At 53.2% G+C, this 26151-nt stretch overlaps 1 protein-coding gene across 2 annotated transcripts in view; it reads left to right on the forward strand.

Moving 5' to 3' along the window:
* EFNB1 (ephrin B1) overlaps positions 1-26151 on the forward strand; it is a 60723-nt gene that overhangs the window by 21918 nt on the left and 12654 nt on the right. For both annotated transcript variants that reach the window (XM_026066170.1, XM_026066171.1), the window contains exon 2: positions 8896-9173. In XM_026066170.1, the coding sequence (XP_025921955.1) occupies positions 8900-9173 (274 nt within the window). In that variant the 5' untranslated portion in view covers positions 8896-8899. The remainder of the gene's footprint in view (positions 1-8895; positions 9174-26151) is intronic.

Raw genomic sequence — 26151 nt, forward strand, 5'->3', positions numbered from 1 at the left:
GTAGTTTGCTCTAAATTTGTTAATGCTGTTTGCACCACCACTGCTGTGGCATAAGTCAAAGGTACCACTAAAGTAGAGGTTCCAGTATTTGCTACCAGCCCCTTGATTTATCTTACTTGGTGAAAATAAATGTGTGTCAAAATAGAGAAGGCTGGGTTTTATGGTAGAAGCTTTGGAGGGAGCCTCCATTAGTTGGAGATTTAACGTAGTTCTGTAGTATAAGGTTTTTGGAGGATTCCTCCAGGGTTAGGATTGATTTCTTTTAGCCAGCGGCTGTGTGTCCTGGGCAGAAGGAAGTATTCTAAATGTGGAAACTTATGTGAAATATTAATGTTATGTTCCAGAGGAGTAAATAAGAGTAAGGCAGAAGGAGGAAGGCTTTTAATTTTCTGGCTGGGTGGTTGGACGTCATTGAAGACCTCACAGACTTCATACTTTTCAGAAATATTTTTCAGAAGTACACATTGAGCTTGTACATGGAGTTTCTAGTTTTATTTACTGAATCTTTTTGTTTTACCCCACTATTGGCTATTTCCTTTCTGTTTTTGATTTTTTGCCATGTGGGACCTATTTCATAACTGATGTGAACTTTGGCAGTGTGCAAGAGCCATATTAATGGTGTAGGATATTGAGACACCTGCGTCTGTACGTTGTGATAGATCCGTCACGCTCCTGTGGCTTCTGCTTTGATGTTGCCAATTGAAAGCATTGATATACTTTGCTGGAAAATCCTGTGGTTTCTGTACGTAGTGTAGGACATGAAATCTCAGGGACTGTCCAGCGCTCTTCACCTGTATGTTTGCAGCTGTTACACTCTTAATAAACTGTCTTTTATTTGCTCTTTTTTTCATACTTTGAGAACTGATGAAAAGAACAAAACTCTGAAGTAAACTAATATGCTTTATTAGTATAGCAAGCTATTTTAACATTGTCTTCAGCTACTGAAGCACTAGAAATATGCATAGTTTTGTGTACTAGAAAATGCCATATGTACACTGGTTATTGCTGTCCTCCTTTCTCAATGCATCGCTCCTCTAGGCCTTGTAAGTGTCTGTGCAGCCCTTACTGCTAAAAGTGCATGTCTTCCATGTAAGCTATAGTTATTTTTGGATTTCTTTGAAGAAAACAGCATTTAGCATATGTCATCTTGTATGTATGTCAGAATTAATGCTTTAGAGTATCTTTTTCAAGGAGAAGGTCGTTGTTAAACATTGTTCTATTTTCTGCACAGCCTGAAAGGCAGTAAGATACACTTTGTTTTTCAGGCATGGGGAAACGTGATGCTTGCACCAAAGATTTGTGTAGTTTACATGATTCACAGTAGGTCTGGGCTAGGGAGATAGGCTGTTTGAAAGTGTGTTAACACATTCTTTTAAAAAATATTTTCAAACAAGTTGCTGGTCATGTTCTCCCTAAGGAAGAGTTGAATGACTACTGAAGTGTTTCCAAAGGTGCTAGATATCTGCACAACACTAATGTCTGAAACTAATGTTTTAAGCGTATTAGCTAGTGCTTTTTTAAGCATGACCTAATTTGCTAGTCTGTACCTGCCCACACAGAGAGAAAGAGAAGTCGGCACTGCCTGCGTGTGCGCGGAGGGGAGGAGGGACAGGCAGCACGGGCACGCTTGCCCAACACAAGTCCTTAGTTTGCTCGGCCTAACTCCCGTGGTTTTGTTTCTTACCCCTTGTTTCTAGGTTTATTTAGCTTTTAGCAAGCCGGGGTCCTCACACAAGTTAAAATGGGGCGTTCTGTGTGGCTGGGTTCAAAGGCTTCGCATGGCTTGTATGGGGCCACAAGCTCCGCTGTCTGTTGTGGTCCGCCTGTGACAGAAACCCCCATGACCTGAGAAGCTCCTTGGTGGAGAAGGTGTAATACAGACCACATCTGGAGGGCAGAGGACTTGCGTTTGTGCGGATGGTTGACCTCGATCCCCACCTTCTCCACCAGCCTCCCATAGGGCTGGTTCTCTTTGAAGCTGAGGCTTGAACTTAGCTGCTGATGGAGGGTGTCATCTGCCTAATTCGCTCTGGTTCCCCAGCGTAAGAGCGTATTTCTCCCTTGCGCCCTCCCAGGTAGCTGTAATGCAACTTCTTCTGCCTCTCTGCACGCCAGGTTTCCCTGTCTTCCTCTGTATGCGGGACCAGCCTGTCAGGAGCAGATTTGCATGCCCCAGACTGGTGCGGGACTGAAGGGATGGAGGCAACAAGCACTGCGGGGTTCATCTTAAGTCGCTTTAGGAATATGCTGATGCTACGCAATCAGAATTGCTTAAACTCTTGCTTAGATTCAGCACGGTAAAACAAAAGGGTATGATCCATCGTTTAAATCTCCCGGTGTAGCCCAGCTGCATATTTCAAGGGATTATCCCTTATCGCCCAGTTCCTCTTCCTCTCCCATTAAGTTGCCTCGGTGCTGCCAGGCCAGCCACGGCGAAGTCTGACACCGGACACTTACACAGCCGGGGAATTAGAAAGGCAGATGTCGCACCCGGGCCATTTGATCAGGCCCCACTTAAGCTTTTTGGATCGTGAAGCCTCTGCGCGGAGCGGAGCACGCCGGGACCAGCTTCCCCCCCACCCCGGGCTGGCTCGGCAGGGTCGGGCTGTCTCCTCCGCGGGCCCCGGAGCGCTCGGCGGCCCCGGGCTCGCCTGCCGAGCTGCTCCCCTCCGCTGCCGAGCGGCTTGGGGCTCCCTTCTGGGGACCGCCAAGGGGGGGACGGGATGGGGGGGAGAAAGGCTGCTCTTTAATTTAAGTTTCTCTGCTCAGGCATCTCTGACTCCCAGAGGCCTGCTGCCAACAGAGCTCTCCTTGTTTACCCAACTCGGAGGAATCGGTTTACAAGGCTCACAAATACCCTTTTCACCTTTCCCATCAGAAAACACCTCCCGAAACAATGAGGAAATTGGACGCTGCCACCTGATAGCTCCCAAGGAACCTGCAGAGCAAGGAATTCGCTAAGCAAACAGGCTTCTGTGCGCGGCCGGCCCTGCGCGAGGAGCGCTCAGCGCCGAGGCCGGTCTTTGTGCGGGGCTGCCGGGGGCCGGGGGCYGCCCGCGGGGAGGCCGCTCAGCGCCCCGGCCGGTGCGGGAGGCTTTGCCGCTCTCCAGGTGCAGGTGGGCTGCCCGAAAACCACCCCTAGGGACTTTAAGTGATCAACCTGCTAATAACGCCAGCAGGCACCGCGAGCGCTCCCCTCCCGACGCGCTCCCTTCGAGTGCGTGCAGCTCGCAGTGCCAGTCTTTATTTTGTTTTATTTATTTATTTTTTAACGTTAATGATCGTACTTTGTCTTTCCCACTGCCATCGTTTCCACCACCACCACCAAAAAAAAAAAAAGAAAAAGATGTTGAGACATTATCTATGAGCTGTTAGCTGATGAGATACAAGCTCCAAAGTAAAGCTAGAACCTTCCTCCTCATCACGAGTGGTGCAAGGAGCCCRGGGAAGGGACTCTGAGGACACCTGGAAAGCAAGAAGGCACGTGYGTGGTGGGAGGAACCTGCCGAGGTGCCGGGGCGATTGGGAAGGCTTCGTCCTCTCCAGCGCTGCGCTCCGCGGCATAAGCTGCTGCGGATGGAGGCTGCCAGTGCTGCAGCTGCGTGAGCAAGGCAAGCRGCCTCCTGCCCTAAACCCCATCGCAGCAGCACGAAAGTTTGGGGGTGAGGAAGCTTCTTAGCTATCTCTCGTGGTTGCAAGGCTCAGTCTCGTAAAGTGCTTGAGATTTTTCCGATAAAAAGGAGGCATAGCTGCGTAGAGCGCGTTTCCTGATTCACCTCCGTTCTAAGTACCTGCCTGTTTCTGCAGTGACTTGGGCTGTTTCAGTTAAAGCCTTTAAACTTGTGAGGGCAGAAACGTGTCTGTCTGTGCAGCACCCTGTACTTTTCACGAGCTTTTAAAACTTTTGCTTCCTCTGGCGTGTGTTTAGCCCCAGAAACGTGCTGCAGCGAGCAGCTTCGCCTGTGCCGCCTTCTGCTCCCGTCACCTGCGTTCAGCGGCTGGCAAACTGGTCATCCGCTTCTGCCCTCTCCCTACGACCCTGTTGCTGCAAGGAAGGCTGGTTACTACAGGTGTAGGTAAACACGCTTCCATCCCTGCTGCTCCTTCCCTGTGTAATAAATGTTGGTATTTACCTTTAGACGGGTTTTGAGATGAAAGATGCTACAAATAAAGGGATGGAGTCTCTATGGGAGTTGTACAACGTGGTTTCCTTCTGTAAAGAAACCCTGTCACGGTTGAGCAAGACCTTGGTGGGAGGACCTGTGTAAACAGAAACAGCCAGAAAGTGCTGTGCTCGTCTTGCAAAAGGTCGTTGCTGGAAAACGTGTGTGGCTGTGCTTGCTCCCGCAGCCTTAGAAATGAGCGTAAGCGAGTGGCCTGCCAGGCTGGAGTCAGGTGGCTTGGAGATGCTCGGAAGCCATCTGGACGCCGTCCTGCGCAGTGTGCTCTAGGTGACCCTGCGTGAGCAGGGGGGGTTGGACGAGATGGTCTCCGGAGGTCCCTGCCAACTTTGACCGTGCTGCGATTCGGTGGTTCGCAGGCTCCCCGGCACGCTGGAGGAGTGCATCTCCCGGCGGGTGCCGAGGAGGATTTGCAGCGAAAGGCGCTGGGTGCTCCTGGGCTGCAGGTGCTGGACCCTCTCTCGCTGGGTGTCGGTTTTGCCTGCAAGGGGCCGGCGACCCCCGCGTGCACGGGGGGGGGGAGGCAGCCAGAGGGCACTCGCCGGCTCCGCACGCCCTCCCGGTCCCTCCCGGTCCCAACGGCGCCGGCGGGAGCAGAGGCTCCGCTCTGGGTCAGGCTGTGTCACCGGCTCGCTCGCACCTCCGGAGCTGGCTTACGCTTGCTGGAGCCGTCTGAAATAGGTATTTAAGTAGGTTATTACTTCAAGCAACAGCCACCCTCCTTCCCGATGCTTTGCTAGTCTGCCGTATCCTAATTTAAGCTGTCTAATACAGCGCATGCATCAAACTGCATCCCAAAGTGCTTTAGTATGCAGATGCCAGGCACAGCTTCATAGTTATGGTTGAACTGAGTCTTGATTCCCCCCCCGCCCCACTCTTAAAACGGGGAAATCAAATTCTTTGTTATATGTGAAGAATACAGCAGATCCTTCCCAAAATTACAGCATATGCTCTTGGGGCACAATGAATTTCCTGATTAATTTAAAAGCAGATCTGTTCATTCTTTCCAGTTAACATTAATTTAAAGATGTGTCCTTGTAAAGACAAGTCACCTTGTGTCAGAGTGTAATTTTTTGCCTTCAGTGGTCCCTCCGAATCAAAATTTCCCATACATAGAACTTGCTCTAGTGGTGTACACAGGCTGCTTCTGGAAATGTTTGGATGCTTCATTTTCTCTGCTGCTGTTGTGATAAATGTTTTTCACCTCCCTCTTTTGTTCCTGGAGAACTGTCCTCTTTGATAACAGGGACTGTTTTCAGTCTTCTGTAGGATGGTGGTCACAACCCATTGCTTGTGACGAAACAAAATTTGGGGCGAAAAATCGTGATATATGGTGAAGAGTTCAGAGAGCAATGAAAGATACTTTGACGGCGTACACTTCAGGAGTTTCTTATCACTGCTAATGCTGTACACCCTTTTAACTCAGAAACAGCCCTACTTTTAGAGAAGAGAGGGAGTACACTGTGGGGGAAATGGAGGAGAAGAAATCAGGGAAATTGAAGGACAAAGGGTGAATGTGTATGCACGCAGGAATGTTGCTGGCAGGAAGCAGCAGTTGGAGGGTGCGCGTTGTCTAGGCTGCGGTGGTCTGTGATGCAAAGCAGATACAAGCCTCGGTGTCCTAATCAGCGTGTCCTACCGGGAGAGGGGACTGTGGGGAAAACTGGGAAAGCTGCTCCTCGAAGTTGAAAGCATAAGAGCGTATCCAAAAGCCCTCCTTGGAACTGTGTGTCTGCATGTAGTGAGAAATGCTGCGTGCCTTAGCTGATAGCTATTTCTTGCTTGATGTTCACGTATGAAATTTGAAAAATGTTCCTGGGCTAATTTCCAGGCAAAAAACTGTGTGCTTATGAAGTTAAGGCTAAATGTTCATAGAAGAAAATCGGTTTATAATTTTATCCTCAAAATAAATAAAACACACATAGATTTTGGTTCTGAATCATATAAGATTAGAAGTGCCAACAGGATATATTGTTTGGATGTTCTCAGCTGTGTTCCCGTGACTGCTTTATATTCCCTCCCCTCCCCATGTTTTTCCAGTCCTGCTATACTTAAAAATCAATTTGACCTTATCCAAGACCGCAAGGACTATTATGCCATAAATGCTGGTTGATGTCATATGGACTGATAGGTTTGCAATCATTGCAAATGCCCCATTGGCCAAAGCAGCTGTGATGGCTCTTGTGTTGAGATGGAAGGTGGATAGGAGCTTTCCTTGCTTGCCCTGGAATTGCAAGACATCTGCTTTACTTGTTTGTGGCTTCCTGTTTGGCATCTCTTGGGCAGGAGGGAGCCAGCAGAGGCTGAAGGAGGGAATTTGAGTCACTTGGGAGTTCTTTGCCAGAAAACATCTGACTCAGCCCAACTGTGGAGAAACGAATGTGGGATTCAGCTGCCTCTTAGGGTGGGAACCTGTGAGTGAGCTTGCAAGTGTTTACTTGTGCTGCATGTCTGTGTCCTCTCACAGGGTGGGGATGGTGAGCAAGGGGAGGGAGGGGCAGGGGCTTCTCTGCATCTTCTACTAAACGTCTCCTGGGATTGCATCAGGGCTCAGGTAGTGGGTGGGGGAAGCCTTTATTGCGTGTAATGCTTTGGAAATGGTATTTTTGGCAAGCAGCCAGGTGACCTACTTGGTAGCGTAAAGGCAAAGCACGGCTCATCTGCCAGAAATGCTGGGGCTGGAGCGGGGTTGCATCGCTCGCTCTGCGAGCGGCTGCAAATGAGCACAATAAAGTCGTTTTGCTGCCTTCCGTTGTTCTCAGTGTTTGGTCTTCGCAGGCCAAGAGCATGGTCATTTAGGAGTTAAGTTTCCTGCTCTTTTATGAGGTTACTGTATAGCCTTGTTCCAGAAGTCATGACTTTTATGAAACTTAATTACTTCCCGCAAGCTTACATGGCAAAGGTGCAGCTACTGAGCTGATGCGTGCTGCTGGTATCGAAATTGGAAAGATCCTATTTCCCCTTTCAGCCTGGAGCCCCGGTGGAAGCGGTGGCTTCCTTTGGACCTGACAGGTGCCTCCGGAGCTGTAGCTGACAAGTTCCTACTCGCGCTTGAGGCTGAGTCTCGGCTCCTCCTGCGTGTGACCTGGCAGGAAGGATTGGGCAGATAACATATCTGAATTAAACTCCTGAGTCTGGAGTGGTGTGGATAAAAGGCAATATTACCTGCTGTCCCTGTGTCTTGCCTCGTCTTGTTGAGTTGGCTGAGGGCGAGAACTGGGGCTACTCCACTCTGACCCACTGGGCTAGAGAAGATGTGCAGATGATGTCTGTCTCTTCCTGTACTACAGCTTAACGTGAACTTTGGAGTCCTTGCCAAGGGCATCAGGGCGTGCGTGTGGGCTTGGGCTCCGTCTCCTGTGCCTGCCGCCTTGGAGCCTGCTGTGTAAATCCGGAGCTCATGCGATGAGAGGCCTGAAGCCTGGGCTGCTTGGACTCTGGTTTCCGCTCCTTGGCTTCTTGCTAAGACTTGTATGAGAGCCTCGGAGCAGATTGGTCTTGTATGTTTGATCTTGTTTCCTTGGTGCCTGTAGTCTCAGCCTGTGCAGCCGCCTCTGGGGAGAAGAGGACCTAGTGGCCCTGCTCCCCAAGAGCTGAGTGTGATTACTGTTGGGGCAGGGTGACGCGGGGACTGGTAATGTCTGAGAGAAGAGGAGAGCTACAGATGTACAACCCATTGAGGCACGCGCTCTCCAGTCTTCAGAGTGCCCAAAGTACATCAGGGAACTAACTGCAGCAGGGATAACTTTGCAGTAGCGTCCATTCCCATGCTGTCCTCTAGGAAGAGTGCGTTACACTGCTTACATCAAAGTAGATAGTCTGCTGCTTCCTTCCTTGTTACCCCAGTTCCATACTTCGCAGTGAAAAAATATCAGAGTATTGCTCTACAATAATGAAATCTGAATGGTAATTATCAAATATTGCCTTCCTTCCCTTCCCTTAGTAATGCCCTGCCTTCCAGCCCCAAATAGCTTTCATCCTTCCTTGCTCTTCTCCATCCGGTCCTCCCACGCTCCTGGGCATACGGTTGAGCTGTGGCAACTGCTGTGTTGGTAAAAGTTGTCCTGCTAGATACTTCCTTTCCCTTTCCATTTAAGGACAGGAATTCCATGGGTAACTGGGGTGTGGACGGGATCCCTCCCCACTCTTCGGTTGTCAGGACTTCTCCCTGTGCCAAATCATCTCCTGTCGCTGCAGGAGGCTCATGACCTAGGTGTCAAGCATGGCAGCTTGGGCAGAGCTGCGTAGCTCCCCAAGAGCCCAGGCTGCAGCAGGTTGTTTTAGTGAGGATAGCGATAGGAAGATGCGATTTCCTTTCAGGCCAGTGCTGCCTGCTGGCTCGTGTTACTTCCAGGCGTGGGCCTGGGGAAGGGTGATCGCCTTCGCAGCAGCAGGAAGGTTGGGGAACAGGAATGAGCCAAGGGAGCCCCTTTTTCTGTTGATCATCGGCCTGCACTGGCCCCTTGCGCATCCAGTGATGGTGAAGGAAGAGGAGAACTTTCTTCTTGTATCAAAAAACGTTTTGTGGAGGGAAAACAGCAGAGTTTCTGCCTGAAACAAATCGTGCGAAGCCATGTAGCACAAAAAGCGGGGTTCGACGCGGGGTGAAGCGTGGGGGCGTCGCGTGAGCTGTGCAGTTGCTGCCCGTTCGGTTCTCTTGCCGCGTTTGAATGTGTGCATAGCTAACATCTTGCCCTCTCTCCTCTCCTTCCAGATTCATGACTGGGAAAGGGCTGGTCATCTACCCGGAGATTGGGGATAAACTGGACATTATCTGCCCCAAGGCGGAGCCGTCCAAGCCTTATGAATATTACAAGCTGTACCTGGTGAAGAAGGACCAGGCAGATGCCTGCAGCACTGTCATGGATCCCAACGTGCTGGTGACTTGCAACCGGCCCGAGCAGGAGATCCGCTTCACTATCAAGTTTCAGGAGTTCAGCCCCAACTACATGGGCCTGGAATTCAAAAGACAGCAGGATTACTTCATTACATGTGAGTCACCCTCCTCTTCCTCGCCGCCCAGCTCGCGGTCCCCCCGGGGTCCGGAAGATGGGGCGTTGCGCGGGGCTTTCCCGGGGGCCGCCCCGCGGGAGGATGCACCCGCCGCCCCGCGGGAGGGCTGCGCCGGCCGCCTGGACAGTGTCGCCAGGCACTTGCTGCTGACTTGGCTGGTGCTAGTAGCTGACACGTATGGAAAATATTTCCCCGCTGGATGGGAGAGGGGAGGGTGGCTGGTGCGAGGGGAGGAATGTGCTGCTGGCCGAGTGGATTAGCAGCCCTTATCTAGCCAGCGTGCTGTGCTCCTCGCTGTCCCTGCCCCTCTGCCCCGGACCCCGTCCTTACGCAGCTCTCGGAGCAGGGAGTGCTTTCTCCAGCTCGGATTAGACCTGGCGTGGAGAAGGAATGGGTTTCTCCATGTCTGAAGCATTTCTGCGGTGTTGGAGCTTATATTTGACACCACCTTCTGAGTTTAGAGGTTATATGGGGCCTTTCTTCTGGAGCTTACCCTGGAATTGGGAAGATCTCGATGTAGCAGCAGGAACCTGGCATAATAGTGACAAATTAACCGCTCAGCCTTGCTTCGAGACAGCGGTGAAGGTGAAGCGTGCTGCTTCCGTGGAGCAGCCCTTGCAGCTGAAAGTAGGGAGAAATACCCCTACTCACGAGCTTGTCGAGGTCTAGGTGGTTATAAAATTCTGCGTGCCGGCCTGTACCCATTGCGTTTCCCTTTATARCTTTGCTTTATCGAAGGGCGAGGAGAGGGATGGCTGCGTTTTCTTGGAGCGTGTGGTCCTTGCATGCAGGAGACCCGCCGTAGGGATGTGCCTGCCTCGCCGGAGCCTGTGCCGGCTCTGCGGGGCTGGGAAGGACGGGGACGTCATGTGGGACTCCCCGCTCGGCACAGCGGTGGGGTGAGAGCGGTCCTGCCGGCAGCCGGTGCCTGGACACCGCGAGGAGCTTCCCCGCAGCCAGCGCGGCTGTGCTGGGGCTCAGCGCGCTCTCCGCTAGCTCCCTGGTTTTCCTCCTCCCTCCCCTCCCGTGGTTTCTCCCGACCCTCGCCTTTTCCGCTCGACGGGGCGCATCGCGCACTAACCCGCTGGCGAAGCAGCAGGGCAAGGGCACGGCGCCTCCGCCGCAGCTCATCCGTCACCTCCTGCCTCCGCGGCTCCCTCCGTGCTTGTTCGCCGTCACGTGCCGCGGACTCGCCAATGGACGGCCCGGCGCCGAGCTCTGCCTGCGGGGCGGGAGTCGAGCGCCCAGACGTGGAGCCTGCCGCGTTTTGTTCGGTAACCAGTCTGTTTTAGCCTGAAATCTTTGCTGGTTTCGGGGTGGCCAGGACCTTGCAGGCAGCTTTAGCTGAGGGTCCCGCTGCCGCTTTGGCGCGGTGCCCGGCTGCGGGGCAGAGCGATGCCCTGGAGGTGCTGCCGGCCGGTGTGGTTTTCCCTAGGGAGCCGTATCTGGAGCTTGAGATGCCTGTGTTTATGCTGCAACATAAACTGAGTAAAACTGGTACTCGGAAAAGGGATGAGCTTCTCTACAGATCAGTTTTGAGCCTACTCCTTGCTCTTTAGCGGTAAATTTTAGTTAGCTATTTCTAACGCGTGGCTTGAGCACAGGCTGGCGAAGGGACCTGCAGCGGTTTCTAACCAAAACGGACCTTCTGGTCGTCTGCTGGCAGCCCAGCGTCTCTGCAGCACGGGCGAAGCTCCCTGCCCAGCATTGCCTTGGTGCACGAAATCCCCGCGGCCGCAGTCTCGCCTGCTGCTGGGCGCTGCCGGGAGAAAGGCCAGGCCTTTCTGCACCTTCTCCCTACAGCACGGCTTAATTCGGCCGCAAGCTTCCCTGCAGGGTCCTTCCTCCCGTCTCCGGTGCCTCGTTGCCCCGATGGCCCAGCGGCGGTGGGGACGGGGTGCCTGGGGAGCGCTGCGGAGGCTGGGAATGCCCTGAGCCTGCTGCCGCTCGGCCCCTGCCTCAGACCGTTTCTGACTCTAATTTCTCCTGACTTCCCGGCGCTTTGAAGCGGGCCTCCTCGGCGCTGGGATCGCGCGGCTGCTGCGAGCTGAACTTTGGCCCCTGGGTGGGCTGAAGATGCTCCTGTGATCTGGCTGTACCCACTGCCGAGAAACCCCAGGAGCTCTTTCTGCCAAGAAATAAAATAGCCAAAAAAACAAAGTCAAAAGTCTCCTGAGCAGACCACCCACGTGCTGTCTTTTTTTTTTCCCTTTTTTTTTCCCCCCCCTCCTCTCCCCAAGCTTGCCTTGACACACAAAAGGTTTTTTCTTCCTTTTCATTTGCTGGCGGCTCTAAGCCTTCGGGAAGCTGTGTTCAAACGGCAAGGAGCGCGGGCAGCAGCGGGACGTGTGCCGCTTGGCCGCTGGCTTCCCCCGGCCAGCTGGAGACCCGCGCTGCTGGAGCGCGTGCGCTTCCTGGGGCTCGTCCTCATTCAGCGGCTGCTCCCCCTGCGCTGGATATGCCAAGCTTCGTTTAGGGCCACTTTAATCACGTAGGGGCGCTGCCTCGGCCCTCGGCTTAGGCTGCTTTAGCGATGAAAAAGGCTTTTGAGAGCCAACGTAACCTCTCCGCATCCTCTCTGAATCCGTGCGCCGAGCCCCCCCAGCGCCAGCTGAAGGCTTTCATTAAAAGCATCTTTTCTCCCAGGGCTGGACCGGGAGAGATGAGTCCTCTTCCTAAGCCTTTTCATAAAGAGCGGGATGCGAGAGCCCTTGGCCGCAAGTCCGTGCCGGAGACAACGGCTTGGCGGGGCTGCCGGCTCGCTCCGGGCACCGTCCGTGGAGTGGCCCAGGCTGCCACCCAGGCTGGGAATCGGCGAGCTGGGTGTCTTGCTCCCGTGTTGGTCTGAGAGTGCTTCGGTCAGCAGGCTTGAGTTCAGGGGAGTCTCTGGTTTCTCCCCTCTTTAGTAGAAATAGAGGATTTAACCCCTCGGTGCCTGCAAGCGTGGGGTACGTGCCCGGCACCTGGTGTGCGTGCAGGGCGAGCTGCCTTAGCCGGGAGCCTTTTGTGCCCCGGTGTCCTACCTGCTCCATGCAAAAGCGTTTCTGCTTGCATGGAGCAGCCGTATGCAAACCCGTTCTCGCTCTTTGTAGTTGCGAGCTGGTCCTTCTAGCAGCTGGTGTTTTGGGAAGCGTTAACTTTGTAGCTGCGCTTTCTTTAGAAGTCCCTTTCCATACCGGCTTGGGGTGCACAAGCAAGAAGTGGATCTGTCTGAACATGTGTTTTGTAGAGACTTCTCCTAGCCCGTGGTGACTGTCTGCTCTGGCATCGTGGTAAGCCGGTTTTGCTCTGGGTCAGGAGGAAATTCTTCACACGGTCGTGATCTGCGGCAAGGCACATTTTACACCACCGGAAGATGGAGTGAAATATATAGTGTTTTCTGCTGCGTAGTTCCTCCTGCTCTGTTGCATGGGAGGCAGGAGGGTGAAATTTAACAGGGATGAATTCTTTTTTTTTTTTTTTTTTTTTTTTTTTTTTTTTTTTTTTGTCCCATGAAAATGCTCTTTTGGAGGCTCATCTGCAAAGCACTAAGCCTAGCCCTTGGACAGACTGCTGAAGAGGTAGATGAAGGCTTTCGGGTAGTTTTTATTCGGAGAGGTATATGCACAGAGGTGAATGCCGCTGCTGTTCTGCAGGTCAGCAGTGCGGTTTGGATTTGCAGTGTCAGTATAAAAATAAAGTTTTTACTTATTAACAGGCGTACAGTTACTCCTCCGTGCCTGCTTACAGAGCTATTAAAGAAGCTGGTTGCTTGTGAATGGTTGAAACAGGAGGGAAGAGTGTGTCTGATTGCTTAAAAATAAGTCATCCAATTGCTTTTTGGGATACCAAGAGCAAAAAGCTATAGGAAGAATGACATTGATGCTGAAGAATATTTTCTGAGGTGTGCTGTCCTAGAGGTCTTGGCGTTGGTCCGGCTCCCCACCTGCAGATCATCTGCTCCCTGGTCTGAAAGCCTGATCATAAAAGTCATTTCTGTTCAGCCTTAATTTTTCCCTGTTGCCTGTGATTTGCTCTGCTTGCTTGCATCTCCTTGTCCCACTCGAAGAACCTTCCTCCCCCTCTCTGGTGCCTGCACTCTTCAGAGCCTTGTGGGCAGTTATGGCTTCCCCGTCACTTACACACTTAGCCAGCCATACAGGTTTAGCTCTCTTAACCTCCCTTCATAATTCACTCCAGCTCTTAATTGTGTTTGCTGCTATTCTTTGAACTTGCTCCAGTTTTACTATCTCTGGTAATGAGGTGCCTAGATAGAGATATATGAATCCAGATGTACTGGCACCAGAACTGCACGAGGAGGAACTCCCAGCTCTGCTCCCCGGGATGCAGTAGCTCTGGATGCTGTCCAAAAATGTACTCGCTGCTTCTGGTGCCATATTGCTTTGGCAGGGAGATGGCTTAGATGACGTGTTTCCTCAGCCTAACACTTATTTTATCCTTGGACACGTTTATCTAATTTGTTTTCTATCATCGTCACAACAGTATTTTGATGATGATGACGGTCCCTACAGTCCTTTCTGTGTTTGATTGGGTGCAGAAGAGTAAAGGTCCTGAAACCAAGCCTTATTCAACCTTTTAATATTCTCCAGGTAGTTATTTATAATCCCGGCAGACACTTGAGGGGCAGTGTGCTGTCCAAGAAGTATTGTTCTGTTTTTCCAGACGGGATCTCTTGCGTACCCCTTTGTGCAGTCCCTGCGCGCGCTTGTGGTGTTTGACCTCAGTCATATGAATCACCCCTCCCAACCTAGTATTATTTAATGCAGCTAATAAATAGCTTCTTTCTCTTCAAGTTCATTTGATGAAAATGCTAAAGTAAAAGTGAGGCCCCAGTAGGTATTGGCCTCATAAATCTAATACGTTTGCTGTTTATTGTTACTCTTCAAGTTCTTCAATCACTTTTGACGCAATAATGTTCGTAATCCAACCTAACTTTTTTTGGCAGCAGGATTTAGTGAGACCAGATATATTACAAAAAGAGTGTTTCTTTAAACCCTTTGTCTTGCATTTCTGTTTTGGATGCAATTAGACTTATCTGGCAAGAATTACTTGTTGTAACCCATTGCTGCCTGTACGATGTGGGTTTCATCCATGGGTCTGTCTTCCTCAGCATTTTTCTGTAGCTTGAACTTTAATGTGAAGAAGGGGGTTACATATGTGTGCCAAGTACCAGAATCCTCCTCTTTTTTTTTTTTTGAGACATGTTGCCATACTTGCTTTACTTGCTATACTTCTGCCTCTCCAGCTTCTGACTCTTCAGAAATAGTTGCCATTGGTTTAAAAAGTCTTTAGTCAATGCCAGCTATGAGTAGGAGCATGTGCGAGAGTGTCTGTGGAGCTGCTTGAATAATTTAGTCCTTTCTGCCGTCCTGGTATTTAGTAATTTCCTCTTTCATTCCTTCTGCCCTAACTAATGCAGCGTTGGCTGGGCCTCTCTTTCTGAAGTGTTGCTGTATCTGATGCAATGTTATCTGCATATCCACGTTACAGGGAGAGGACTCCTGTTCCGGGTGCCAGTCATAACCCCCAGGGAGTGACTTGTCAGCGAGCCAGGTCTTTGCTTGGTTTCTTTGCTGATTGCATTTGAATGTGGCCACTTTAATGTACTCTTCATCTTCTGTCCCACAACTTGTTTGGTGAAGATGAGTTGAAAGCAAAAGTGCTTTTTGATGCCGTGATGAGAGCTATGAACTTCTGCCGATAAAAACCCAATTAACCAGCTTCCTCATTCTTCACCCAAATGGGCTGGCGCTCCACAAATGCGGAACATCCTTGTCCTTTGGACTTGCAACATGCCTTTGAAGACATTGAAAGTCTGGGTGAAACAAAGCCATCCAAAGTACTGGTGACATAATTGTCTGGTTTCACAGGTTGGTTTCTCTCCACTGATACATGGGGCTGAAGGGAACTCTGAGGCCACTTCTAATTTTTTTTCCTCTAGGTCTGTTGAGATCTGGGAGTCTCCCAGTATCAGTGACTGCGGTTGGAGCTTGATCTCATGCCCTAACCAGCGAGCTGGTAGCTGGAAGACGGCATCAGCCTACTTGCCTATACTTGCCATTTTGACTACTTTCTGTGCAGCTGTGGCAGAGTGGAAGTCTGCGATGGCTGCAACGTCCATCGGAGACGCTGGGTTAACACATCGGTGGTTAACACGTGCCGTGCTTTGTGCAGTTGTGCCCTGCTAACTACGCTAAAGCAAGCCGTGACGCGTCTGCGCGTGTTGCAGGGGTTGCAGCAGGAGATGCTCGTGGTGTTGGCAGGATTCAACGGCAGCCTTCCCCATCCCGCCGGGAGCTGCAGTAGGGTGGCGCAGGAGCGATGGGCTGTGAGATGCCTCCAGCCTCGCTCGCCGCAGGAGGTGCTGCGAGTAGATACGTGGGAGCTCGCGGGCCTGCGTTAAAGACAAATGGGCCTCTAACAGTGTCTGTCTCAGAACTTCAAAGCCCATGCACTGGACACGTCAAGCCCAAATAATGGCCGTTAGACAACACACGGTTACTTGTCTTGGACGCTTGTCTGAAGACCGTGACCAGAGTAAATGCGATTTTGTTGAGCCCTGTCCCTTAAGCCTCTGCCTCTTTTCTCTTCTCCTCCTCCCTCCTGACCTTTTCGGCTCAGAGTCGTCCCCGTACAGCCCCTGGCAGCTGATCTCATAGCTCAGCCTTTCATGGCACTAATAGGGATGAAAAGCCCTATCAGAAAGGGCCTGTGTCCCTGCACCCAACCAGGAGGTAAATACCCGGGACTTTGATCTGCTCCTGGGCGCAGGGGGAGGGGAGGCCCTGCCCGGAGCAAAGGGCAGAGCAGGGGGGTAATGGTACCAGTTTAACTCTGCGGCTGCTGGCAGCCCCGCTGGCTCCCTCCCGCGCCGACCTGCCCCTCCGGAGCCGCTCTCCTGGGGCACCTGCGTGGCTGCCGCCGGGCGCCCGGGTGGGAGAATCCCTCTTCCTCGACCTGCCCCGCTGTCCTCGGCTCTGCAGTGGGAACCAAGTTAGTTATAGATGGGCTTGGGCTTTCTCACGCTGGAAACTTCCCTTCCTTAGCAGAAACTACTCCTAAGAGCTTCTTCTTAAAGCTGACCTAACCCTTTAGCAGAAGACCAAACCCGCTCAGCGCTCGGTGCTCCTGGGAAGTAGGAGGACATGCAGCACGGGGTGCAGCCGGGTGCACTGCAGCAAGCCGGCGCCGTGCAGGCTCCATCCCTTTGCCTCTGCTTCACGCTGTGCTTCCAAGAGTGCCGGACCGCATGCACGACTCTTGTGTGTCTCGGGAAAACGTTGTTCCCTTTGCGCCTCTGACGATAGGGACAAAACTGCAGCGATCGGTTTTATTTTGTGGCATCAGCCGAGCTGCACTTTGAGCCTGCGCAGCCTCTTTCATGCCTTCACCCCTGGGCTCTTCCTCCCCTGCTTCCCTGTCCCTGCTTCCCCCTCCCAGCACATCTGGAGCAAGAGCACAGGGACCTAAGGAAAACTTTCCGGGCTGCAAATGCAGCGTGGTTTGTAATTGTAGTTGTGCCTTCTGGGCTTTTTGCTAGTAGCACAGGGAAGGTGCTTTAATGTGAAAATTCGGAGGCACCCTTCTCTATCCCAGGCCATGCCAGGAGGGACCTGTTGGATCCTTCAGGTGACTTCAGCTCTTCAGTAGTACTGGTGCCAGCCCGAGAGCTTCCTCAGCAACAGTGGAAAACATTAAAGCATGACTCTTTTTTTGACTAAACTTTCAGTAAACAGTTTGTAGGTTTGAAGAAGCCTTCAGCTTGAAGATTTGGGAAGGGGAAAAAAAAATCCCAGCATACAGGAGTGTCTGGGAAGGGCGTGCAATAAATAAGCACAGGGAACTGCTTCCTTCTTGTGGGTGTTTGCTTCTTCATCGAGACCCTCTCCCCCACGCTCCTCCCCTGGGATCCCCGTCGTAGTCTCTCTATTTTAACTTTCTCTGCACCTACAATTCTTGTCTCCAGGGAGCCGGCAAAAGGTCATCAGAGGAACTCGGCTGGGTGTATCCGACCGGGGCTCGCCTCGGTGGGAGACCTCTCGATGAAGCTGTCTGTGTAGCGGAAAGGGGACCTTGTGCTGGGCAGGCACCTGAAGACTTGGGTACCCGGGAAGCTGCGGATGCCAAGTGCTCAGCTGCCTGGGAAGCTGCTCGGTTGTGAAGGCTGACGCCCTTCCCCCAGAGCCCGCGCAGGCAAAGCACGGGAGGGTTTTCTGGTGTGCAGCCTGTGGTTTTGCAGCCATGGGGCACGTCTCCAGTTCCTTGGTCTTGGGTGCGTAGCCTTAACTCTGACCCTGCAAGTGCTCGTGTGGATGGGCTGCGTTTTGTAGCTTCCGCAGCAAGTTGGTCTGCTGGGCGCTGGCCGAGGGTTTCCGTTCTGTTCCGAGTGCCCAAACATCGCTGTCCTCGGCTCTGCGGTGGGACTCCAGCACCCCAAGAAGCGTTGCCGCGCTGGGACTGTGAGCCATGCAGCGTGCAAGAGTTCGATGTGGGCGTTAGTGAATCACGATACATAGCCCTTGTCCATCTTCTTTTAATTTCTAGGATCCGTGTTTTGACATCCTCTCCAACGGCCTGTATGTGCTGGCTGAGGWTTGCGCAGGTTGCGCGCTGTGTGTTTAAAAGCTTGCTTTTCGGGGAGAGTTAGTTTTAGCTGCTATTTGAAGTTTCTTTGCCCTAGGAGTGGTGATTTTTCTGCTGCTGCTGTGTAACGACTGTGCTCTTTGATCCCGCCTCRCAGCGCAGAGCTGGTATTAACGCAGTTAATTGAGTTCGGGTTACGGCAACGTTGCTCGGCGCAGAACAGCGAGGCTGGTGGAGCGGTGGGTGCCGGGCTCCCGCGGGCGAGCCGGCGGCTGTCCCTCTCTGCGAGCTGGGTGCTGTGGAGCCAGCCCTGCTTTGGGCTAGTCCTCAACCTGCTTAGCTGCTTATTTAGCCCATACTGAAAATCTCCAAATCCTGTAACTCAAGGAATTCCCAGTGAATGTTAAGTCTGTATGTCGGCGTCCTCCTGGAGCAGAGCACTGAGACCACGTTCCTGGAGTCGTGCTGGGCCTGGAAGATAACGTGTTGGCTTTGAGGAGTCTCCGCTCCTGCAGCGTGGGTGCTCCTCGTGCTTGCGCAGCCGGGGAGCCGCATGTTGTGGGTGTTGCCGCACGGCGTGTTGTGCCAGGCGTGTTGGTAAGGTGTTATCGAGCTACTACGCTAGTTGACATGGGGCGAAGCGTTGCGAGACTTCTGAGTCATCTGTTGATCCTGCTCCACCCTCCGGATCAATCCGGGCTCGCTTCCAGCAGCGCGAGGATTAATACCCCATCGCTCAGTGGGTCTCATGGTCACTCAGCCCAAAGCAGATAAAACACCTGGTGTGTGCACAGCTGTAGAGTGTCGCCACCCCCCCCCACCTCCCCAGCCAAAAAAAAAAAAGGTGTTTGGGCTCATTTCTGTCCATGTTGTGGGGTTATTCGCCTCTGTGCTTGGGCCAGGAATTGCACCAATGTAAACTGCACTGCTGCCAAGAGGTTCCTGATGTTTATGCACAGTTTACCTGTGAACTGTAGCTAGGCTTCCTCCTGGCTGTCCCACAGCGCGCCCGAARCTCCCGTCCCTCCCTGCTGCCCAACACCCCGCACGTCTTCAGGCGCTCGCCCTTGCTTGTCGCTTAGCCAMGCCAGGCAGATTTAACTTTTAGAAAATTCGCACGTAAATCAGCCTCTCCGGTCCCCGGTAACTTTGCGTGTTCTCTGAACTGCCTCCGGTTTGGTGTCTCTGTAGCGATGAGGAGGCTGGAGCTGAATCCCCGGCTGCGGCTCGGACGGGAGCGTCGCTTGGGCTGGGACGTCCGCGTCGCCCTCCGTGCAGGCTTCCGCGTGGCAGCACGTGCAGGGCGCCGGAGTCAGCCTGACCGGGGGACTGACGCTGTCCCCTCGCGAGTCCTTTCTCATTCCCTTAATAACAAATTTCTTATTCGGAGTCGCAGATGTTTTGCTACCTAACCAAAGAGATTTACACCCTGTTAAAACTCAATAAGTGCTTTCCTCCTCTCCTGGTCCCGGTGGGACCCACAAATGACTCTGGCAGAGCGTTAGGTGGAGAATTACATGGCACTTTGTTCTGATATATAACTGACTGTTTGGGGCTAGCACAGAGTTTTTGCAAATAATCTTTCTCTTGTATTGATACTGTCTTTTTTTTGGAAGAGGAATGGACTTCAAGACAAAGGCTTTCTTTTGTGCCCTGGTCCYGCCAGAGCTGTGAAGTAAATGAGTTTGCACGGTGCTCCTAGGCRCAGGCAGCGGTAGGGCACAGGGGTTTCTCAGAGCTTTTCTGCAGGGACTTCTCAGTAGTGTTTGATGCAAAAGGGCTTGCAACAGATTTTGCAATCAGTGGTCTTGCAGCTGGCRAGAGAAGTCTTTTCTGGCCTTGATGAGGTTACCTGCGAGGTAGCTGTCGCTCTTAATTATGGTGCTAATTGGGACTGGTTATAATTTTTCCATCAAAAAGCTGTTTTTATGGGAAATTAAGTTTCCAACTAAACATTACTTGTGTTATCTTTCTCCATGCAATATTTCAGTGTTGGCTCATTGTTCTCCTTCCTCCCCAAAAGCGCTCTGGATAGCCCCAAACCAGTACTTAGATGTGGGAATGGTGCTGTAGTACATGAGAAATAACATAGGTACGTGACGTCCTCCCTTTTTACTCTATTTACCTGGCTTGTAACGTAGCTCGTAGCTTCTGCCGGGCCAGAGAGGCCGGCCTGCGGCGGGGGGAGAAGGAAAGCGGAAAGCACCTGAGCTGCAGCTCCCGCGAGGCAGATCTGACGCTAATGCAGCGCTATGGTTGAGGAAGTAAACGTGCAAGTCAGAAAATTAAAAACTAATATTTTGTTGTAAAATTAACTCTGCCACATTGAACACATTACACAGTTTGTGGTTTGCGTATAAAAGTGGAACGAGTGTCGAATGAAGGTGAGAGCCGAACAGAGCGCTGCGATAACGCATACCTCGTTTGGCAGACCGAAGCCCTTCCCGCATTTTTATTTTCCTAGTTTGTGCACTTTCTTAGCCTGCCATTGCAGGACCTGAGCTTTACAAATATAACTGCCCATCCTTTATAAAAATGAGGTTAACTTTAAAATTCTTATTTATTGCTTTCATTAATATTTCCAGTAGCGTATTTGAATCTTCATTTTCAGAGTGTGATGTCTTTGCAGTTTGGTAAAGCAAAAAATTCAGGTTAGAAAGTCCGAGCTCCCAAAGGTATCCGGCACGTGATCCGTCTTTCGTGTTCGCTCTGGCTTGCTACCATTTGCCTTGTGCCRTGGAGGAGCACATGTGGAGCAAGAGAGAACATGTGTTACAGGAATGAGAGGCCCGAGCCCCGGCTCTGGAGGTAAAGCTCGGATTTCCTTTGCCGTGCGGGAATGAGTGTGCCTTGGCCCCGCTCGCTGGGAAATGGACCGGAACAGCAGAACAATCGCTTCCTTCAGCAGTTAAAACTTTTCGGGTTTTGTGAAAAYGCAAAATGGTTACTTTATGCGATTCAGGCTAGGATCAGCACCATGATGTCATTTCCTCGTGCCTTGCTTGGAGACCGAAGCAGAGGCTGGCAGTATCTGCTTTCTCCCCCTGCCGTGGAAGGATTCGATCTGATCCTGCAGTGGGAACAAAAGGCTGCGATCGAGGCTCGTGCTTCCTTTCCCAGCACGGGGGTAAGCTTCGCCTTCCCGGGGCGCTGCAGGCCTTTTCCGAAGAGCAACGCGCTGGCGCATCCCACCCCTCGGGAGCTGGAACAACCTGCCTTTGCGGCGCGCACGGCGAGCAGAGCCGTCCCGCGGCGCAGGAGCGAGCGGACCGGCCCTGCGAAGTCCCGCCTGCCCCACCGCGTGCTGGGTTTCCGCCTTTGACACCTCCGGTTTTGGAAACTTCCTTTTTTGAGCCGGTTGCTTCCAGGATTGAGCCGGCGTCAGCATTTCCCCTCCCTTCCAGCCTGCGCCCCGGGGCTTCCCCGAGGGCTGTAGCGCTTCTGGATGCCGAAATCCCCTGCGAGACCCGCTGCAATAAATGGTGCCTTTGTGTCAGCCAACAACTGGGCTTGCCCCGCACCCCCGGCCCTGCCCAGCTGACGTCCCCCTGCTCCCGGACAGCTGGAGCCGTGGAGGCGATGGCCGGGGCGGGCTGCGAGCGCTCCGCACCGTGCCGTGCCGGGGGAGACAGCGAGGGCGTCTGCCTCGGCAGATGTGATCCTGCGGCTGTGCCTGCGGGAGCTGCGTTTGGAGTTTGCTCCCCTGCTCGCGGCGCTTGTCGTGCCAGGTGAAGCCATAAAAACAGCCTCCGCTTAAGGCTCCCAGCTGCTCCCGGAGGCTGATGCTGTCAGCAAAACCAGGGAGCTTCTGAGCAACGAGCTGCAGGGAGCCGCTGGGGCAAACTTGCCGCCCGCGTCTGTGGTCTGAACACGAAGCGCTGGTAGCGGGAGGCCCCTTCCTGGCGCTCGAGCCTGCCCTGCGGGTTTTGCCGCCAGCTCCGCGCCTCTGTCCCGTCTGGAGCTTCCGCTCATCACGCTGCATTTGGAGTTAAACGCTGCCAAGCCGCGACCTGTTTTCTCCCGGCAGGCTGAGGAGATCCGCTGGAGCTACCGGGGGTGCACCTGAGTCGGCGTCCGCGCCGCGGGAGACCTCGGCCTGCTGACGCGCCTGTCGCCCCGCGCGAGGTGGCGGGGGTCCTAGCGCGACAGTCCCGTCTCTGTGCTGCTGCTTCTCCAAATACTGCTGTATCCCGTCTCGGTTTGGTTTGGTCTGGTTTGCRCTGCTGGGATACTTGCTCCTTCCTCCGGAGGCAAAGGCTCAAGTACATGAGCTCTGCGCTTGCAGTTGCTTCAGTTATTTCCCCCTAACTAATATTTGCTGTACTAAGAAGCTGCCTGGCTGATACTCGGGCCTACCGGGAAAAGCTGCGCGGGAAGATCGAGGGGGAACCTCCAGGCTTCAATCACTTGCTCCTCTTCCTGCTCGCCATGCTCGGGTTTTCCTTCTCGCCGCGCGTCTGCCGTAGCCGTCTGTACGGGCAGATCACGGAGCGGATCACCCGAAGGAGCCTCGAGCGAGGAAATCCCCCCGGGCAGAGGGAATGGCAAACCAATTCCTGGGAAGTAAGAGTGGTTCGTGATTGTTTTTAAAATCACAGCTTCCAAATTCCTGGGATACCCTGTTTTCTAGGAAACGTGTGCTTTTCTGCATGTGTGTGTATGTGAGACCCTGAACCATGGAGGAGCAAAGACTAGGGAGCAAAGGACGAGCTTGGAGCATCGCTTCTGCAGCTCACGTTTGGGGGCTACGATGCTTTGGCAGCGCTGGAAGACGGTGGCAGATGGCTCGGAGGATGCCCGCGGCGGGAGGCGGAAGCAGCGCCGCGGAGTTCACCCGGCAGCGCTGGGACCGGCGGTCCGGCGGCGCGGGAAGGGGATGGGCGCTGCTCGCGCTCCGCTGGGGCAGGGCTGGCCTGGCCTCCTGGCGCATTCCCGGGCCGGCCGGGCCCCCTCTGCGGCGCAGCCGCCTCTCCGGCCAGGCGGGTTGCGCGCGGGCTCGCTGCCGGCGCGGCTCTCAGATCCCCCCGCGCTCGCTCCGGCCGGCAGCCGAGCAAACGCTGCCGATGTGGTGGAAAGCGCTGTGGCATGTCGTGTGCATGTGCCGGGCCTGGGTCAGCATGGAGCCCGGGGAGGAAATAATAATAATAATAATARTAGTAGTAATGACGTGAGCGCAGGCGGCGTGCCGACGAGGAGGAGAGGAGGTGGCAGGGCCGCGCTCGCCGGGCGGCCCCGAGCAGCGTCCGTGTGCAGCTCCGTGYGCAGGGCCGCACCTGGAAATGCCCGCGCGGATCCAGCCCTGTCGGGGGGGAGGCAGGTGCCCGGGCCCAAAGGGGCTGAGCACCGGCAGGACGCCTGCACCGTGGTCCCGTGAGGGCGCAGGAGGGGTTGGAAGGTGGTGCTAAGCCCAGAGGAGGGGAGCGAAGGCGACGTGAGCTGGGTTTTTATTGAAAATCCTGCTGGGGTTTGCGTGTAGGTTTGCACCGGGCTCTCCTGGCACGGTGCGCAGCGGCACCTGCGATGCCAGGCAGAGCCGCGGCCCGAGCCGAGAAGGGCGGCCGGCCGGCGCCGACCTCCTGGCTGAGCACGGGTGGAGGAGAGAGGCGTAGCAAGGCAGAGGGGCCCGGTGGATTGAGGCGCAGGGTCTGGAGGACAGATGCACGATAAAAGGCGGTTTTTGTTAATAAAAGTGGAATTTTTCTTTAATAATAAATGTGGAAAAAGCTTCCCGCAGGGCAGGATAATTTTTGCTGCTCCCAGGGGCTTGCGCTGGGGAAGCCTCGGTGACTTTGGCGGGCTGCTCTTGCGCTTTGCCGTGTGCCCGGTCTCGTGGCGGCGCCTTTCCGGGGGGGGCCGGGTTGGCTTTTTCCACGAGCTGGTGATGGAGGGTGTCTCCCCGCAAGGTGTAGTCCTGCCTCTCTGCAAGGAGGACCGGATCGCGCCACGTGCTCCGGAGCGGCGGAGGTCCCGTGGTCTCCGGCTGGCTCCGCGTGCTGGGCGCGCGCTTCCCTGGAGGCGGCGGGGCCGCGGGGAGGGCTGCGCCGCTGCAGCTGCTCCGCGCGTTAGCCGTGAGATCAATAGGAGCTTAGTGTTGGGGAACCTACTTCTCGCGTCTCAGCATCTGGCCGGATAATGGGCTCTTTTCTTGGAGAGTAATTACCCGCAGGCTCCCCTTCGCGAGCTGCAAGACCACTTGTGTCTGAAGGGCCTCGTGTTCCTGCGCTTAGAGCTTCTCTTAACCTTTCCGAGGTGGAAGCTCGTCAGATCTTACGTAAACTAGGAAAACGTGTCCCGTGCAGAAAAAGCCGAGGAAATTCGTGTTACGGTAAGCAGAGGTCCTAAAGGAAGGCTGCGAGATAAAATGTCGAAACTTGAATCTTTGATACTTCTGAGGACGAGGGAAGGATTACGGGGCCAGAGTCCATGCTGTATCCATGCAGCATTTGGCTGGAGCTGGAGCTAGGCTGTTGTACACAGATGGAAGAGTAATTAAGAATAATAAAAGGAAAGAGACTTGGATTTGCTACAGTCTCAGCACATTAATTGTGCTTCGGGGTCCAAATCATAACGGAGCCCTGCTAAAGGGAATCCAGAAGAGAAACCAAATGTTTTACTCTGTCCAAAGCTGACCGTTTAAGAGACCCTTGCCTTTATCTGCTGCCAGGTATTACTTCCAGAGTTTCAAACCTGCCAAAACCAAATTCTTGTTTGAAATATTTTTAGGGGAAGAAGAAAAACTATAGTGACACTCTTTAAGTACTAGTGGTGGGAAGGCAGAGCATGATGAATTGGAAGCATATACCTGAGGGAGCTCGAGAGAGAGCCTACAGAAAGCATATAGTATTGCTTTGCTGCCGGAAATGGAAACATGAGGGTTATTTGGGCTCTTCTCTCTTCCCAGCAGAGGTATCTGTACCAGTTGGCTAGCATGTGCTATCTGGACTGGTACTTAGCGTTTCGTTGGTCTTGTGCCCAAGGCTCGTGGTGAATTGTGCCAGCAAACTGCGGTCCTGCCTGGGCTTCCATGCAGGCTGAGCGTCTCTTCTAAATTGACAAGCAATTACATGGTTAATAGTATCAATGTTAAATCCTCATCACTCAGCGGCCTGAGGCTTAATGCTTCATTAAGGCAAAGGCATCTAATAGCTCTCTAGGCTGGGAGCTGCCTTTTCTTTAAGGCCAAGTAGAAGTCATTTGTCTAGAGGCTGCTTTTGTTCTCCCAGTCCTGCAGAGGAACTGTAAGTCCCTCCAAAACTGAAGAGGATACGGGAAAATGCTTCTGCAGGCAGAATTGTTGTGGCTGGTCTGATCGAACCTTGCTGATGAGATGGAGCTGTGCCTGTGTCCGCGGGCTGCCGCTGCCTTCCCAGCGTGACCACGCTGGTCTGTCCGGCCCGGATCTTCTCCCGGTGCTTTCCAGAGGTATAAATGCAGCTCATGCAGAATGGCCCTGCCTAGGACACCCTCCAGTTTCCAGCACTCGGGGGGTTTCTGAGCTGGAGGCTGTGTCCGCGCGGTCGTGTAATACCCCCCGATGGACCAGCCCCTCGAGGCTCGTTGTCCTTCGTGTCCCTGCTGGTTCCTTCTCAGCCTCCCTCGTACTCTGCAGCAACGAGTTGCACACGGTCAGTGTGGTGTGCGAAAAGCGCTGCCCTGTGTTTTACATCTGCCTTTTCCTATTCCATTGGATATCCCCAGGTCCCCGTTTATCTTCATTCATCGTTTTATAGATCTGCCTTATGATATCATCCTGCGGTCATCCCCCCCCGGGGCCCGTGTCTGAGTTTGGTGTGTCCCCATCTGGAAGCCATTGCGTTTGCCTGGCCACCCTGCTCTCCTCCTCCTCCTCCTCGGTTCTTCTGCGGCTCTTTTGGAGCTGGAGAAGCTGGACCTGCGTGCACAGACGCCGCTTTGAGGAGCAGGTGCTTGTGGGTTCATGCGGTTCCACGGTTCTGTTTTGTTTTGCTCTTGATTTCATTCCTGGTCATTTCTAACTTTGTTTGTCTTCGCTACTGAGCTGACATTTTCGGAAAACTATCCATAATGTCTCCAGCGTTGTGTCTGAGCAGTAATTTTCTCATTTGAGCCTACTATTGTGTATATATAGTTAACCTTTTTCTCCTGTGCGTTACTTCGCATTTGTTAACGTTGAATTTCATCTGCCGTTTATACCCAGGAGCTCTGTATTACGCAGCGCCTCCGCAGTTCTTCAGTTAGCTCAACAGCTATGATCGCAAACGCTTCGGGATCATTTGTGAGCTTCCATTTCACTACTCGCCATGTGCTTTCCAGATCGCTCATGTGTGTTTTGAACAGCACAAGTCCCAAAGCAGATCCTGTCCTGTGTCATTCTGCTGATAAATCTTCTTCCATT

This window comes from Apteryx rowi, unplaced genomic scaffold, assembly GCF_003343035.1.
Source record: "Apteryx rowi isolate R43461 unplaced genomic scaffold, aptRow1 scaffold_24, whole genome shotgun sequence".
Taxonomy (NCBI): Eukaryota; Metazoa; Chordata; class Aves; order Apterygiformes; family Apterygidae; genus Apteryx; species Apteryx rowi.